An 18,633-nucleotide genomic window follows, 5' to 3' on the forward strand; every position below is an offset into this window, starting at 1 on the left:
TAGCATTTCAAGGAAAACAATCCATACCAAGTTGTTAAATTGCCCTGCCTAATTCATTAGTTTTTTCCTCACGATTGCCGACACAGGGGTCATCATAACTCGTTGGCAACTCATATTTTAAAAGACGGAGCCCTATGAGCTGCTAACGATTTATTTGGTCAGGGAGATAAGGCCACCCCACTCCCCCCACCCGGGGTTGGTGCTTGGTAGAATTGATCACAGAGTAACATCATAAACAGAGTGGCAACACCTATTGTTTAAGGCGTGAAGCGGTTACGTAAGCAATCCGTGTTTGCCTCGCCTCACGAAGCTCTTGGCTCTCTTTTCCGAAGAGTGCGACCATGCACCCTTCGGTAATTTTCGGATTTTCACCAATTGTTAAGCGAAAGTATGTTTGACAAAGTTTGTGTTGTTGTTGTCGTGTGGTGCTGATCGGAATTGATGTGCTGGCAAAAACGGGAGTGTTTTTTAGCTTCAGGAAAGTGGGTTTTACCGTTTTAAAAATTCCTCTCATATTTTTATGAATATATAATGAGTGTGTTTGAACCAAATTGAAAGTCTTTTATCGATACTGTCTGGTTTTACTCAATGGTTTACGGTCAGTCATACCGTCTCTTACACGTGCGTCAAGAAAGGACATGTTTATGAAACTGCTGGCGTGTTATGTTTTGATTGGCGTGAAGCAGTGTTTCTGGCCTGAGAGCTCACAAAGTAACTATGGTTGCTACGCGACTGGCAGTACGATGCCATCTCGTCGTATGTTTCGCATAATCTCGTGTAATTATCAACCACAAACAAAGCCTCCAAAAAGTTTAACACCTTTGAAGCTCATTTTAATATGAAAAGCCAATAGTCTACCGAGACGACCATGGAACAAAAGGCATGCAAGTGTTGCCACTCTGTCTATCTACTCTGTGAATTGATTAGAACAAAGAGTATATGCACTTTTTCCTTTGAAATATCATGCATAGATGGCGAGGGTACAGTAATATGCATAATCGCAAAACAGGCAACTCATGTATAATGAGGAAAAGTTTAAATCATGACATTTATTGATCACGCACTACTTCGAAACGTATAACGCCGGCTGTACCCTGTGAATATACCTGTACCATGTGTACCCATTGGTTGCTCCTAGCGGGAGCGCCCTCAATTTGAACGGGTTCGTACTGGTCGCCGAGATGCACTCACGTCACACGCCAGGGCAGCCGAAGAGGTTTGGACCCGCGGTCGCGCCCGGACCAACATGTCTGCGACATGGCAAGACTTTATTTGTCAAGCCTTGGTTTGTTTCTAGCAATATCCATACTCACATTTGTGTTCGTCGAAGGTAAGGTTAACTAAGATTTAATTTATGCCTGAATCTCATTACATATTTTAATAACTTCGGAAATCTGCCAACAAATACTAAGTAGCCGATATGTCTCAAAAGAAAAGTTGTTAAAACGCAGCACATGAATTAAGGGGGAGGGAGGGTCACATGGCGTTTGGACTTTGACAACGACCGTATTCAAGTGGTATGTCGACATTGCAGAAGATTTCGACACTCTCTTTATACCGGTCTGTTCGTTAGTCAGTTATTCGGTAACTGAATTGAGCTAACTGCGTACTGATATATAAGCTTACTGCGTTCGGTTATCCCACTAGCTTTTTACCATTTACCTCCGTTGCCACATGTCAAGACAACATTTTTAATTTGTTGGCGATTTCTTTAGTTAATATCTTACCTTGCTTAAAGAAATGACGCAAAGGGACGTATGTAACAGAATATCACAGTGCAAAGCATTATCAGTTTGTGATTGTATTCATAGTTTCTACGTCCGCGTCCGTGCGTGCTGTGTCGACGTCATGAAAATCCCAATCTCATTTCTAAGAATTGCAGACATGTATTCACAATTACTAGGAATTCCTCATTGAACCAATACGCGGAACTGACCCTCAGGATTCCCTTTGTTGGTTGACTTGCATGTAAGCCAATGTGCCACTCCTGGTCAATACAAAAACGGATCTTTTTGTTTTTTCCGGACAACTGCGTTACACACTGCCAAATACAGGCAGCGCTGTGCAAGGTTGAGTGTGGTTCGATACACGGCGGCCGCTGTTTTACTAATGCATTCCACCTGTGTCGACACACGCGACTGTATGGCACATGTGGCTCGGACAAGATGCATGTGATGCAACTACATCGTCCCCCGGCCAGGGCCCGTGCGCTAGTTTCTTTTCGTGATGGTTTGGGCTGCATTGCGCAAACACAGCTAATACCCAGGGCTTCAATTTTTGCAGCTAGAAAGAAGCCACCCCAAGAACACTGGGGCCGGACTACAAGTGTAGTCGGCTTGCATACTTGCCAGGGGGCGGGCAGTGTGTCCTGATGCAGGTTAAGCTTGTGGGTCCATAGCTGGTATTTTCGGACGTGATTTCGGCCTTTTACTGGCTGGTTTTGACTTTTATGTTGTGGTGGCGGGGTTAACAACATAAAAGTCAAAACCAGCCCGTAAAACTTACGGCCGAAACCCCTTCCAAAAAACACCACAGCTATGGACCCACACCTACGAAAATTTATGCAGGACTGTGTAGGCCTATATGAACCAGGGAAACACCACAAGTGTTACATGTAACGTTTATCCAAGACGGAAGGATCGTCCCCGGGGATCATCCGTGTGAATAAAGATATCGGACTCGCTCTCCACGTAATCTTGTATTTTCATTGGCCTTTACCCCGCATTTTGCAGCGTACAAATGGCACACACACGGAGGCCAGTGCGTACATGTGTCGTAAATTACAACGCGGCACTGACAGCGGATAATTTGTTCAAATAGACTTCCGAGCAGTCTATACAATAATGACGCCATGTTTTTTAGTGTTCAGCAGTCTCGTGCACTCCAGTGCTCAAGCCTGCGCCTGTGGTCTGTTCTGTTCTTCTAGTAAAGGCTAAAATGGAGAAATAAACCAGCATTGATAGTGGTGTATGGTGGCCTGGAGTTGCCACCGATAAAAATACGTAAGAATTATTAGTGTTTTGTTTTATGTTAAATATTATTTTAAGAGTGATTTTTTAACAAAGAAATTCAGGTTTAATAAAGAAATATCGAATAAATTTGAAAAATCATTTTGTTTTGTGTTTTGAAAAGGAAAAATTTAACTATAGAGAACTATAGAGATTGGAAACAAAAACCGTTTGCTTTATGATTTTATTTGATTAAAAAAGGCAGTAACATTTCATTTGAAACTATTTTTCACAATGTAAGAAACAAAAAATGAAATAGTTTAAATGAAAATCAAATAAAGTAAAATTAAAATGAAAAAAAATCGAAGTGAAATAAAAAAATTAAAAGTTAAATGAAAAAATTAAAACGAGAAAAGAAAATAAAAAAATAAAATGAAAATAAAAGTAGCTTAAAAGTAAAATGAATAAAATACTTTTCAATAATGGCTGACAGCTGCCATAGTAGACCAGCATCCTTTTCAGTTCCCATAGAGTTACACGCAGTCGAACAGCAACCCTTAGCTGTCGTGTCACAGGAAAAACAATTTTAAGAATATTTGTGGTATTATGCAATATCATGAAATATGTAAATAAGGTCCAGTGCTAATGATCAAAATTCAAAATTCTCTGGACTTGAATTGTGTCATCAGCAATAACAATGCATATAATATGATAACACATTACATGCCATTTTGATAAACCATTCTAGCACTGATACTTCAAAATGCTTTAAGAATTAGACCATGAAACTGACAGTACAAAACTGCAAAAGAAATCATAAATTAACAGTTACTGTAGCTTTCACCAAAAAATTATTGAGAAAATCAAAATGTCAAAATTTGCTCAAAAACAACATTGGGGGGGGGAGTGAGCGTCATGAAATTTGTATCATCTTATCATCTTCCAAGAAGTCATCCGGATCCATTTATTTGGAGGCACCAAAGATTTTATGAATCCCCATCCCAACAATAAACTCAACCAAGATCAACCAACAAACAAACAGAACCTCAAATCTTTTAATTAGTTAACCATGCCAAATTCAGGAGTAATATGCTTAGTGTATTTAGCAGATGTTGCACTGACCTTCAAAACAGCTTGACAAATTCTTTCATTAGACATCAATTTTTTCAATATAATATCAAATTAATATTAAAAATTTCAAAATGACTTTTAAAAATTCCAGAATAATGGACTGTATCTTAATTACTTGTGATGTAAATTCATTGTAATCACTAGTTTGCTAGTTGTCCAAATGTTCAGGTGAGGAAAACTCCAGATAGGTATAGATTTCAGTATAGTTCTAGACTTCAGCTGCAACTGTAAATAAAAATCATGTCTTGCACCTTCGACCAAATGTCCAAAGCAATGAAAGAAATTCAGTGAACTACTTTGGCAGATGTTATCTTTAAATTGTACATACTTGAATCAAACTTACAGCCATGGTATATGTTAAGAAAACAAAATGTAATGTTTACATGCTCATTTAAAGGTTTTACAGGAATTAGGCTCCAAACAAAATAAAAATTATGATTACTTGAATTATTTTCTACCCTGAAATGGCCTTAAATTGATTTCTTCAATCAACATAAATTCTACAATACATGGGTAGGGAAACAAACACAAAATCATGAATTATCTGCAGTCTAAAGCGTCCACTATATTAACTTCCATACAGATGATTTTGGCACTTTACCAGAAGCTTTAAGAACCATATGCTTCTGTTGAATTGGAATTAAATGTGGAAGTTTTTGCACATTTAATAAAAGAAAATTTGCCCCGACAGATTCATAGGAGATTTACATGTTAATAACCTGGTTCCGAAATTAAGATATTATTTGAACAAGTAATGTGTAGGGCATCATCATGACCTGATTGAGATTTGTTCATATTTCCTAGCTTCAACATATTTGGTTTTTAGGTTGCTAGGCATTTTCTCAATTGACACAAGTCTTTTACATGATGTGGCTTGTGCCGCAAAGTGAGTGAAATTTATGAAATCTGCATTATCCTCTTGTGTTTTTTGGTCAGCTGTATGAGCAAGCAAGATTCTCAGCCATAAAAATAAAAAAATCCAGCCTGAATTGTTTTCCCAACAAAACCTATCAGATAATTTATTCAGCCAATTAGATTCAGTAAAGTTTCATGCTATGGTGAAATAATATTGACACTATGCTACAATTTGTTTATTTCATCTCCCTTGTAGATAGGATTAACACAGTGATTATCTGAACCTTCGATGGTTTGCACGAATTCTTACAGAAAATAGAAAGTTCGCTATAGTGTTCAGTGATAAAACAGAACAGAGATGGGAAGTGAGCACATCATAATGTATCAAGAGATTATAAACCTGTCCTTATATAGTATTATATAACAGCTTTGTCAATTCCAGTGAATTTTGTGATGTCATACTCTCAGATTATTACTGATAATGTATCCAATTATCCAGAATTGTGGCCCAAGATGTTTTTTACATCTATGAATTCACTGAAATCGACAAAACTATATAATAGTAGCAATAATGTACCTTCTCCCAGCCCATAATGGACTCGAGCAAATTTTGCACTTCATAATGTACTCGGCTCTGCCATTATGTTGTGCAAAGTTGTCTATCATGGGCTGGGATTTGGTACATCACGTACAAATCTTGGTATTTGAAAAAATTGCCCGTACTTCAAGTTTAAAATGGCCACCATTCCTCTTTCACTTCTGTAGGAAAAATTAAAGTTTTAATTTTCATAAATATGATATGATAATGAAACTTCATTAACTCGATAAGGTTCAAAATTAGCCAACCCAAGCAGTATACCAGCAAAGTACTTTGAATCTCTGTCTTCAGGCATGCTCTTGTATCAGCTTTTCTGTGCATCAGGTTTACTGCACCTTAATAATTTTCAATGAGTATTTGGTTTGTGAATCTTGCTTTGCCATCAACCACCACTTAATTTGTGCATAATGTTGTTATATGTTTACTGTGTATCTTTACAAAACTAATTCTGCCAACACTTCGGTTACCAATTACTGTTATGAAGAGCCCTAGATCCATTTGATTAACCTTAACCATTAACATACCAGGTAATTGTAGATGTACCTGTCACAGACCAACACTAACACTTAAAGGTTCATAATGACCCACCCACACACAGGTAATTTAAAAACCATTTATTTAGCCATACACATCGACACAACAATTCTCTCAAAGTGTATTTTGAACCTGGTTTGAAGTCTGGTTTGATTTGATAGTTGTCAATGTGATTCTGTTTCAAGTATAGAAAATTTAATTTCAATTCTTTCATTTGAAGATGCGGGAGAGTCAAGTGCACACTGCATAAATATATAGACCTCTGCTAGCCAAGCTACATATACTTAAGCAATAAAGCACATCTGGCGACAGTATACCACGAGAATTTGACCAGTTCACGACATATATGCATGAGCGATAGCGAGTGCATATATGAAGTGAACTGGTCAAAATCGAGTGGTAAACCGTCGCTGGATGTGATTTATTGCCATTAATAGTATTATATCATGACAATATATTGAAATTCTGGCGTGGAACGTCAAGACCGGATTATTACTCAAGCTGAGAGCTCCACCGTATGCCAGCTGTGGTATACCACAAATATACTGCAGTTCTTTTCATATCTCGACCAATCAGATTGCTGTGTTTGCACTGTCAATATACTGGTATGATATAATGCATAATTGATCATTCTCTTGTGGTTTTCATCTGAATTTTATTGTCTGTCAACATTTTTTATAATTGGATCTTTTTCTAACACACCTCTGGTCTAATTACTTTGATATTTGCCATATGTTTGTGTTTTATTATGAGACACTTCAAAGAATTGTACATATATGTATATTTGTGAAAGTTTTTACTCATTTTCTCTTCAGAAATCATCAGCTCTGTAATGTCATGCAAGACAGGTTGAAACATGAAATTTAATACTAAGGTTACTATTATAATGATCATAATCAGTTTGTATATTTATTTACCCGTACAGTCTCTTCAATTTAGTCAATTACCTTCTCATTTGTAAAAAAACATACTGGAAAGCACAAATTCAGTTAATCTTCATACTAAGTCTTTTGTTCAATGTTTCAGGCAGTTTTTGACATGGTTTAAACCTGCCTAACTAGTACTAGTCCAGTAGCTTTAAATGTTTGCTATTCAGATGTGCCAAAATAATGTTGATAAAATTCCATTGACCTTAACATGTCTTCTTATTTGATATTCTGATGTGATTACCAATACAGTTTTCATAGTATTGTAACAATGAATATTAATGGCGTCTGCATTTCACATGATCAACGGACTGTTTTGATTCAATCACTGGATACCAGTCAGAAACTCTGACAATTCTTAATTTTCTTTACAGGGTCTGTAATGCTAACTTTGATGATTTTTTTCACAATTTTTGTTTTCAATGTCAACCATAATTTCTTGTTTGCTTCCCTGAAGTATGTTGAGATACACAGTATTCAGCTTGTCAACTCAGCTGCACATGAAACTGCATATTGTTGACAAGTGAATCTGGTCCAGACTAGAATTCAAATGTAAACAATAGCAATTCATTTTACATACATAGAGGCTATGTTGGCAAGCTAAGTGGTGGATATTTCAACATTATTTTTGGAGTAGAATATGAACTTGCAATTGACATACAAAATAAAAATAATGAAAAAAATCATTACAAGTTAGCATAACTTGCCCTTTAAAATCACAGCAGATTTGCATTAGCTGCTAAGTTACTCACTCTCAGCATGTGATCTTTATCATGCCATATCACAAATACATTACAATTCATCATCTAATCCAAAACTAAATTTTCCAAGCAAATCTGGTGATAAGGTATTTTGTACTTTGCAAAGCAAATGAGAATATAATCAAATTATCCCTCCTCATATTTTTCCCCTCAGAAGATTCCTCATCTGGGAAACTGAATAATCTGGCAAGTAAAATTGGAAATAAAAATACCTGTGTCTGAAAATTGGGAAGGAAGTGGTACTCTGTATTAACAGTTCTGACACTCACTAGTCTGGCTGAATATAAAGATCACATTCAGAAGGATATGCTTGCAATACTATAGTTGATCATGAATAATTTATGAAGTATTTGACACTTAAAAGTGGTTGCTAATTAAAATATACTTCAAAATGGAAGATCAGTGTTTACACTCGCATATTCATCACACACATTTTCTTTTAAAGTACACACAAAATGCGTTGATAAGGCAGACATTAAAGCTGCCGACTCATTTAATTACTGGTTAGAAAAACATGGAAGTCTTTTGGATCTTAGGAAAGACTATCTTTAATTTGCAAGAAAAACATATCAGGGGTTATGGTCTTGGTGGAGACAGATCCGTAGTTTATCCAGAACACAGGGTGCCAGTTTCTGATCTCTTTCACGTAAACAGAAAGGCAATTGACTGCAGACGCACACAAGTTGACCACACACACACATAAATTGAACAAGTCACTGCATTTAATAGTAACACGACGTTTTTACTTGTAAAAAATCTCTTTTCATACACACTACAGCTACAAATCAATAAGCAATTTCTTTAAAACTTCTTAAAATTATGGTTTTACTAGTCCATACTTTCTTCAGTGTGAAATAGTCTTTCCGAAGACCCAAAAGACTTCAATGTTTTTCTAACCAGTATAAATTACAATGTAAATGAGTCGGCAACTATTATGTCTGGCTTGTCAACACATTTTGTATGTATACTTTAGAAGAAAATGTGTGTGATGAACATGCGAGTCAACACTGATCTTACATGTAAATTCCCTGTACTTTTGTTGTCAATGGTGGATTTAATTACAGACTAAGTGTAACAGATATTTGATATGGGCATCAGTGTAATTGACACTTTTCTGCCTTAACCATCATGAAAATGTCAGATAGCTATGTCAAACTTTTACAACCATGAGGAAGTGTGTATTTGAACTAATAAGGCAAACACAAGATGCAAACCCGGTACATGGTGTAAAACCAAACCGGCTGTCCTCATTCTCAGACAGTGTCTCCCAAAGGAGCAAGCCTACACATTTGTCATGATTGGCTGAACCAGCTAGCTTATTTGCATTTGAAGTGTATTGAAAAGTAACTAGCATAAATCTTGACATATATCACGTGTTTATGTAGATTGATACGTTAAGGTATCATTATAACCACCTGTCGGATACTGTTTGCTTGTGCAAGACTCAGATATCCCTCTTTAATACACAACATCAGAATGCCTACAGCAATTAATTTCGGTGTGGTTTTTGACTACTGAATTACATTTTATACCACAGCTATTTCATCGGCTTACTTGCTCAGACCCTGTGAAAAGCACTGCCTTTGCAAAGATAAAAGTTCTGTGTTTACTGTAGAGGTGCAGGGTTAAAGAAAGAAAATCTCTGTCATGGTCTGGTTCTCTGTTGCCAAGGTGACATACACACAATGGTGTAAGGAAATGAACAGGCCTTTGGTCAGTTCCTAGAAGGAACCTGTCAACCTTTTGTCGCGGGGACAGACCATGGGTCTGCACTTTCTTTTTATGAGTGATTTAGTATTCTACGTGCGTCTCTTAGTGTTATTGTTTGTCATGTCATGTCAAAGCTTGCTTTGATACGGTTTAGTGCAGCAAAAAGAAAATCAACAATACCCATAGACTGATTATCAGAGTAGATGATATTTCATGCAGTGGTCTACTGTGCACCAGAAACCCTGGCTAAACTTTAAAAAAAATGACTTCAAGGTGAGAAAGAAATGATTTGTCTACTCCTTCTTGCATTCTGCAAAGTCCTATTCCAGTCTAAAGGATAAGGAGACTAGCTGGCAACCAATCATTTTTTATGGTATGAGTTTTGTACACTTTCTTCCAATAAAATCTTCAATGAAGTACAAAGAAATGCAGAAGTAAAATCCTGAGGATGCATTGATGCAGTTATTTTTTAACCACAAGTTCCATGTTGCCCTTTTCAATCACATAAGAAGTTTTTCAGATCTTTTGTGTTGATTTGATCTGTCAAGATGTTTGTACGACTAAGCCTGAGTGCTTATATACACACTGCAGCAGTGCAACATGTGCCACGGTACTCAACCTACTTACATATGTAAGTAGTGAGTGATCAATACTCAAAGTTGGACTTTGCTGTAGTCTCTAACAGACAAATTTAAGAATCTCACAAATGCAACTGCACCAAATAATCCATGTACAATACCATGTAACGGTATCACATTGTATGGGTGAATTATGTTATGAGAGGATATAATTGCTATTTAATTCTCCAGTAACTCACAATGTCAGTAAATTGTATTCACTCACAAATCTGATAAGGTATAGTTGGACACTCTTGAACAGCCTTGGGTTTATCAGTGATTCATGTGTTTTGAAAGAAATCTGAGAACAATTTACTACTGCTGTTAAGTTGTCAAAACGACAGCAGTGGCACAAAAATTTATGCCTCTGGATGGCGGATACAAGAAAGGTCCAAATATTATATATGTGCATTCACATAGTTTGGCAGTCTGTCATAGCTTTCAAAGCTGTATGTTCCAAATTGTAAGATTTTTTACTTTACCGGTAAATTAAATGTTAAGCCATCTGTTGCCTCTGAGTTGTCCACAATTGCATTTTGTGTGCTCCAGAATAAACATGATTAATGTACAACACTACATTTAGTTTTGAAAAAAGTTCAGAAATTATATTAAGTAAATTTTTAATTACAATTTCTCATGCTAAGCATATCACCATATGTCCCATGTCATTGCATTGTACACATTTGTTGACGAAATCAGAGAATAATGATAATTTTCTCATGAGGGCAGCACAAGATAAAAATGTTCAGGGTGTATGGTATTTGTAAACATATAAGAAACAACAAAAAGGACACCTGTGATCCCAAACCTTATTTAAAACACTGATATGAAATAGCGAGAAAATAACATCTACAAGAGGATGAACAAAAAAGTTAGTGTTGCACTTAACCAACACATTTTTTTCAACGCAATATTTCTTATCAAATATGACATGAAAACCAATATATATACGGTATTTATAAAGAACACAGAATCTTAAGTTTAGTATGGTAGCAATACTAGTCTACTCGAAGGATAAAGGGGTACATATTTGGGATAAAAAAAGCTCAGTTTTATTATTAATGATAAACTTACAGTGTGTATATATATTACCTATTTTTGTGTGTCTGAACTTAATTGAATAGCATAAAAAAATATTGACTATTTCCAAAAATCCATAACTTTGTTGGAGTATCTATTTAAAAAAGTGATTTCAAGGCTAATTGCCGTGAGAAGTTTTACTACAAGGACGGGTGATTAATGTACATCTGACCACAGATGTACAATATTTGATTTCCCTGCTGCAAACTTGCATAAGACTTACTGCAAATTTTGACATACCGTAAAGTACTGGTGATTGGTGAATGCTGAAATATGGTACCATTTGCTATTGGCAATGGAGATAAAATGAATTTGTGTCTGAGTAAACTCATCAAAGAGGCAAACATCTCTGTACGGTACATGTATAATTTTATTATCCGATTACTTATTTCAGTCAGCAAAACGAAATTAAACATTGTAAAATATTATCATTAACCATTAAATATTAAACCTGAAATACAGACATAATAATATGCTCGATGGCGATTAATTTGAAGTTCATACATTCATTATTGAACAAGCATGATTGCAACTACAGATTTGTATTGCCTACAAAGAGTATGCAGAGGTATTGTTTGAAGTAGCAGGATAGTGTAAGAAAAGCAGAACTTCCAGTGTCAAATCAAATCCAATGTTGAAAGTCTCAGTAAGATTGTTGAAAAGGTGGAAGTCTATTTTGGAAATTAAACTTGTGAAACTGTTCTTCACGATAAAATCTTGTGAATTTTATTTTAGTGTACACTGTGACATCATTGTCATGATATTCAAGCGCCTACTTGACATGTGTGCACATGTGTATAGTTTTTTTTCAATCAATGTCACTGGATATTTTGTCAAAGTTTGGAGATATACCAATAATCACATGCTCTTCCAGGGGGCATGACATAAAGGTGTGATTCCTATACATTACTACCACATTAATGACATGGTGTCATGACTCTCACATAATTTGCTTGGAAACCCTGAGAGAAAGAAATTTGAAAAGTGGTTTGATACTATAGACTCTGCTTCAGTGTGAAATTATAAAAATCCTAATTATGCACGCACTGATTCTGCATTTCCATATTATTAACAATATTGAGGTACTAGTACAGACCTTGAAACTGACAGATGCAGTTTTTTCACAAGGAAACTCACAACCATGTATTACTGAATTAAAAATAAAAATCAGGAGTCACTGTATGAGAGCAACAAATTACGTTACATTTCCTGATATTTGAAATTCAAAATGGCTGCCATGTCTGCTTTAGCCCATTGAATGGGGAAAAGTTATATGTTTGGAAATTCACAAAATTATGACGGTGATAAGTTTACATTCTCAAAATTAGTCTCCCACAAGCAACATACAATATTTTAAAAGTTTTTGAGTTTGAATATCTGTCCAACAGGTATAGCCCCATTAACTACCTGTAAAGAAGTGTATTTGGCAGTATTCGGTATGAACCCCAACATTGTGACTCCTTGTATGTTTCCTGTTGCTTCATAATTCCGTGAAGTGTTTATATGACAATTCTACAGTCTAAACTTCACAAACATTTTAATTGCAGTGCTGTAAAGTGTTCATGTACATACTCCTTCTGACCCCATCCTCTCAGTACTCCCACGCCACTGACATGGCATCATGACCCTCTTATAGTTTGCTTAGAAACTGAAGGAAAGAAAATTTAAAATTAGTGGTTTGATAGACTCTGGTTTAGTGTAAAATATGGTTCTCTGTACATGTTTACAATGGAAAGGCCTTATCAAATCTACTTTTTTTCAATAGAGTATACAGTACAGTACGTGGTACATGTACTGCAATGTACTGTACATTCTGAGCACCTATGGGGCACAGTACATCATATTTTTGAGAGAACTGAATACTTGAGCAATATAACTGCCACAAGAGGTAGTGTTTGTTATCATTAAAAAGTGTTGTAAGAATAAAGTTCTCCAACTCTTTCTTATATTATTTGTCCATGTATGTATTAGCTTTGTATTCTTTCATTTAACTTGCTCACATAAATAACGACCATTTGCAGAGTTAGACAGCGAAGCTATAGTGCTGTGTGAACTGCAATAAAACTGTTTACACTAATTAGTTTCAACTGTAGCTAGTTGGCAAAGTCAGCAACATTAACAGAGTCAGATGACACAAGATTGGCTTGTACTCTGCATATGGGAAGTCAAAAAAAAATAAAGAATATTTGAGTATGATCAAGATAACAAATTACTCGGGGTGGGGTGGGGGGGTTGCTTTTCTTGTTTGGATGTATGACCAAGACCCATGAAAAAACGAGTCAAGCAACTCGTCATCAGGGGTTGAAACTACCGGTACAAATTTAAGACACAAAATTGGTGGAAGTTAGGAAATAACTTTGTTTATAGGTTCTTTTATTAAAGGATGGAATGGAATGTTTTTATTCCTGAAAAAACTGGCAGATTCATTTTGACACTTCACTGTTGTGACAGACTTCACTTTTGTTTGTACTGAGAGAAATTTTAAATTTCTTTAGGTCAAAGTTCACATGTGATTTTTTATAAACGGTGTTCAAGAAAATTTTGTTTTCACATTTTGCATCACTTTTGCACTGTTTTAGAGAATTAACTTTCATGGACACATATGTAACTGTAGTAAGGAAGTAAAGTAGGAGGGGCTGTTCCTTAATTCATAGACTTTTGCAAATTTTACTCTTCAGAAGCATGGTTATTGGGAAGAGTAACTGTTCAGTTTATAAATATATGGAAGAGTCTGCTCACAGCATTGTAACTTCTCAGCAACGTGGTGCTTATTAGAAGAGTAACTGTTCAGTTTATAAATATGGAAGAGTCTGCTCACAACATTGTAACTCCTCAGCGATGTGGAGCTTATTAGATCCTTTATCTCTCTGTCTGTCCATTCATCATCCGTCAGTATTTGGCTTCTTGTCTGAAACTGCTGATCTAGTACGTTACTTTGAAAGAAATGGGCATGGACATTCCTCAGGATGACCTTTTAAAGGTTTGTTCAAATCGTTGTCAAACTCACATATTTGTATTTTTACGACAATTTTTCCTCTTTTTGGTAAAAAATCTGTTTCAATCTCTGAAACCGCTCATTCAATTGCTCTGAAATTTTATATGCTGGTTTTTAGGGATGATTTCAGCCAAGTTTACTCAAATTGTGGCGAAATTTGCTAATTTGTAATTTTGGGGACAATTTTCATTGCTTTTGAGAAAAAAATAATCTTCTCTGAAACACTCGAACAATTTCTTCTAAAGTTAGTGTGCAGGCTCCTAGGGGTATGCTCAGTCAGTTTTGTTCAAATTTTAGCGAACTTTGCATATTTATATTTTTGGGGTAATTTTTTCTGTTGTTTGTCAAATATTCTTCTTTTAAATTGCTGGTGCAATTGATTTGTTCATTTTGTGCTTAAATTTGCATATTTGTATTAATATTTAAGGGGAATTTTTGTCAATTGGTCAAAATTTTTTTCTCCAAAATCATTTGACTGATAGTTTTGATATTTGTAATGCAAAATCATAGGGTTAATCAAAATGTGATATATTTGTAATTTTGTATCTTTGGGGGCAATTTTTGCCATTTTTGATCAATTTGATCAATTTTTTTCTCAAAAACTACTGGTCTGATAGCTTTATATTTGATATATAGGTTTCTAAAGGTTACCTGAATGTGATATATTTTTAGGGTGATTTTTGCCATTTTTGGTCAAACACTTCGTTTGTCTAAAACAACTCATCTGATAGCTTTGATAATTGGTAGACATGTTCCTAGGAATGATCTTAATGTGATATGTTAAAATTATGATTGAATCTTTAATTGTGTATTTTTGCAACCATTTTTGCCCGTTTTTGGTCAGGCAGTCCTGAAGCGAGCTATCAAAAATTTCCACCATCTTCATCAACACGTCTCCCAAATAGTTATTCTGTACATAAAGGCAGTAGAGCTCTATCAGCTGCTTTACTGATGGCTTGATGTCTTGAATTGTAAGATGTACCGGTACATCTGTTTAATGTTGTCACTGTGTACTAAATCATATGCACTGAAAGGGCTTACAAGTACATGGTCCATGGAATGTCCTTGCCTTTAGTAGTTATCTATACTGATGGTTATTGAAAGTGAATTTTTATCTCATTCTTTATGCGAATAAACATCTTTCGGCTAAGCTCCTTTGATTTTCTAAAATATATTTTAACTTGTAATATTTTGTTCATCTAGAATACTCGGTACAGTGAATCAAGAACTGCATGCACTTGTAAGTTTTTGGTAGAAGTTCAATATGTCTATATCAAGAATGATCAAGATGTTAAGAATTAAGCACTGGATGGACAACTTTTCATTAAGATATCTATGTCAGGTTTTTAGAGACTTAATTGTATTCTTGAATCATCAAAATACTATAAGATGACTTGGGAAACTAGTAATCTAAAATGTACCACAGTATGTTTCCTACATCGAACAATTTTCGAAGACTCCCACATGAACATTTTTTAGCTGCGCTGTCTGCATTTTGAAGCTTATCAGACAGAAGGAAGCTTATCAGATTGGTTTGTTTGGTATCCATAGTTAGCACGATCAACTTTGCACTTCTTCTCTGAAACCCCTTATCAGAAAAAAGTTACATATTAAGTTTTCAAGTCCTAAGGGATGACCAGTTATGGATAAATTTCACATGTGTGCATTTTTAGGCCCTGTGTATTCAGGGACCCAAGCCAACCGGGCCTGGGCCCCTGTTGTTATTGCTTGAGTTATACTGTTTTTATTGGCCGAAGCCAACCTGAGTGACTGTGTACTTGATGTACTTTTTCATTATCACACCCTACTGTCTGTTATGAATCTTTGCAATTCTCCATCGGCCTATAATTGGCTCACTAGGGGGCCAATGTCATCACTGTGTCAGTCTGTCTGTCTGTCAGTCAGTCTGCCTGTCCCTTGACCAAGTTGTGGAGCTCATAACTCAAAAATACCACATCGAATGTGACCAACTTACATATGTTGAATGTTTAGATGGTTATAAACAACAGAATCAAATCTTGTAGATATGGATGACAGAATAAGAAAAAAGTATTATGATTTTTCATATTATACCACTCAAGGTCATGTGACCTATTGTTCTTGCCATCCATTTATCCCTGAAAACACGACTGACACCTATTGTTCTTATGCAAAATAAGTACCCACCACACTTTAATGAAAGAAAATCATTATCATATAAAAGTTTGTCGTGCGTCAGCTTTTCTTATTGACGGGCCCTAAATTTGCTGTGCTTGAAGTGGCAGATAAAAAGTGCATGTATGTTCAAGATTGTTACATACATACATACATACATACATACATACATAGATACATACATATATACACACATATACATACAGACGCCACCGACTTCAGCTTATAAGATAACCTCAAATTTGTATTCGAAATGTGAGCTAAAAATGTACATGCAACTTGCAAGTAGCCAAACTTTTAGTCTACAAGAAGTCTTGACATACAGATCTTGTAAACAACCAGCTCTTTAATTTACAAGTCTATGAGGATGACATAAATATATATACACACAAACGAAAAATTAAATCTGTATTGTAGAGGGCTCTTTCGGTATAATAAGTCTGATCCTAGGACAAAATATCGCTGCCAATTAGGCCAGGACAGTTCATAGTTTTGATAAATGTGATGGCCAAATTTGCTATGGAAACTTTTGTGATGTAATCCTTCATCTACATGTATTTGCTGAAATGTTAATGTCTGACATTAACAGTCTCTCATGTGTGGAGGGACTGTGGACAAATATTCTTATATTGAAGTAAACTTAGCCAATTCAGTTTTCTCCATATTTGATGTTGGCGATACAGTATTAATTCCTTTGAATATTGATCTATCTGTGAAAATAGAAATAAAAGTTTTGCTGTATTTACTTGAGGTTGCATGTTGTTCACAGAGTATACTGAGGCACTGATGGCAAAGGTATAACCAGTATACATTCTAATCTCACATTGGCTGTTTATCAGATTTATATAGTTACACCTGCATTATATCATAATGTACATATTTGTGAGGGGTATAGATCATGTTTGTATCTTAAGTAGCATAGTTAGGTCATATAGAAGTAGCCGAAATTGTCAAACATGCATTATGGGCCAGAAATGCAAGCTTTGGAAGATTTTTTCACTATTTTTTTTTTTAATTCAACCATAATTTCTTTTTCGATAAATCCCCAAAGTATATTAATAGTACACATCACAGTATTCAGCTTGTCAATGTTATAGTGTTCAGCTAGTCAACTCGGCCTGTACATGTGTAAACTGCGTTGTTATTGTTGACAAGTGAATTCTGGGCAAGACTAGAATTCAAGCATAAACAATACAGGGTATTTTACGGCTGTTTTGACAAGCTAAATAGTGGGTGCTTCAACATTCTTTTGGGAGTAGAATTAGAGCTTGCAATTGATATAAAATACAAAAATAATGAAAAACATCATGAAAAGTTACCAGTACTGGCCTTATAATTTCACAATGACTGATTTAGAATGAGGTAATCTGTGAAATCTCTCCTGAAGAGTGTGCTGAAAAATCAAGCTGAACGACACTTTGAAAAACATGAACTGCCAAAAGAGGTTAATTTAATTACTTTGCTAAAAGTTTGCTGATTATTTTTTCTTGATGATTATACTGTTGCAAAATTTTTCATTTCTGAGAAGTCCATTAAAATTTTGTTTCAATCTATAAATCTACACCCTAAAGATATTGAATGGCCCAACCCTATAACTGTTACTATGTACTTGTCCTGGCACATTCCTCATATGATCTTTCACCGACATGTACAGTGTAGGTTAAACATTTTGTAATCCAGCATTATCCATTCAATGATTTACTTGTGATGTTGTATTTCTTCGCTTTATTTACTGAATTTTGTAGATACCCTGCATTGAGGCATACCAATCTGACAGTTCCTATTGTGTACTGGTATGCCATGCATACATGGCAGGTAGTGTCATCTCTACATTCAGTGAATGCCAAGTTAGAATCAAAATATTTAGTTGATGTCCTTGTTGGTAGGGAACTCAATGTAATTATATATGGTCATGGTTTGACCATTGAGGTCGTTGCATTTTGCAAGTCAGTTGGTGTGCCATGATTGTGTCAGACTCTATGAGTTGGTTGAATTCAATTGCTAAATTTCCCTTGATAGAATCATAAGGAAACCAGTTGGAAGTTTTTGTCCTGAAAAGGTTCACATATTTGAGAAAACAAGAAAGTCAAGATTGTGCTTTTTTTCTGGTTCAGCTGTTAAGTCTTCTTAAAATGTTTTAACTGAGTGTTCTTCAGATAACACATCATGCATGGCAGTACAAAAAATGTGTGTTTTATTAGCTCTTCTGTCTAGTAGGCTTAATGTTGCCGTGAGTGTGTGGGAGTTCGAATCCCGTTTGGGTTATAGTAAAATTTATATTTCCATCTGTCCATCTGTCAGTCTGTTGTCCGTCAACAATCGCC

General features: G+C 35.5%; 1 protein-coding gene across 2 annotated transcripts in view; it reads left to right on the top strand.

The window, feature by feature from the left end:
• The first annotated feature begins 1,162 nt into the window (after positions 1–1,162).
• LOC139138743 (serine-rich adhesin for platelets-like) overlaps positions 1,163–18,633 on the top strand; it is an 81,609-nt gene continuing 64,138 nt past the window's right edge. Inside the window, exon 1 of one of the 2 annotated variants that reach the window (XM_070707254.1) lies at positions 1,163–1,330. In XM_070707254.1, coding sequence (XP_070563355.1) covers positions 1,258–1,330 — 73 coding nt within the window. In that variant the 5' untranslated portion in view covers positions 1,163–1,257. The remainder of the gene's footprint in view (positions 1,331–18,633) is intronic. The other variant, XM_070707255.1, reaches the window with a different exon arrangement.

This window comes from Ptychodera flava, chromosome 8 (genome assembly GCF_041260155.1).
Source record: "Ptychodera flava strain L36383 chromosome 8, AS_Pfla_20210202, whole genome shotgun sequence".
Lineage (NCBI taxonomy): Eukaryota > Metazoa > Hemichordata > Enteropneusta > Ptychoderidae > Ptychodera > Ptychodera flava.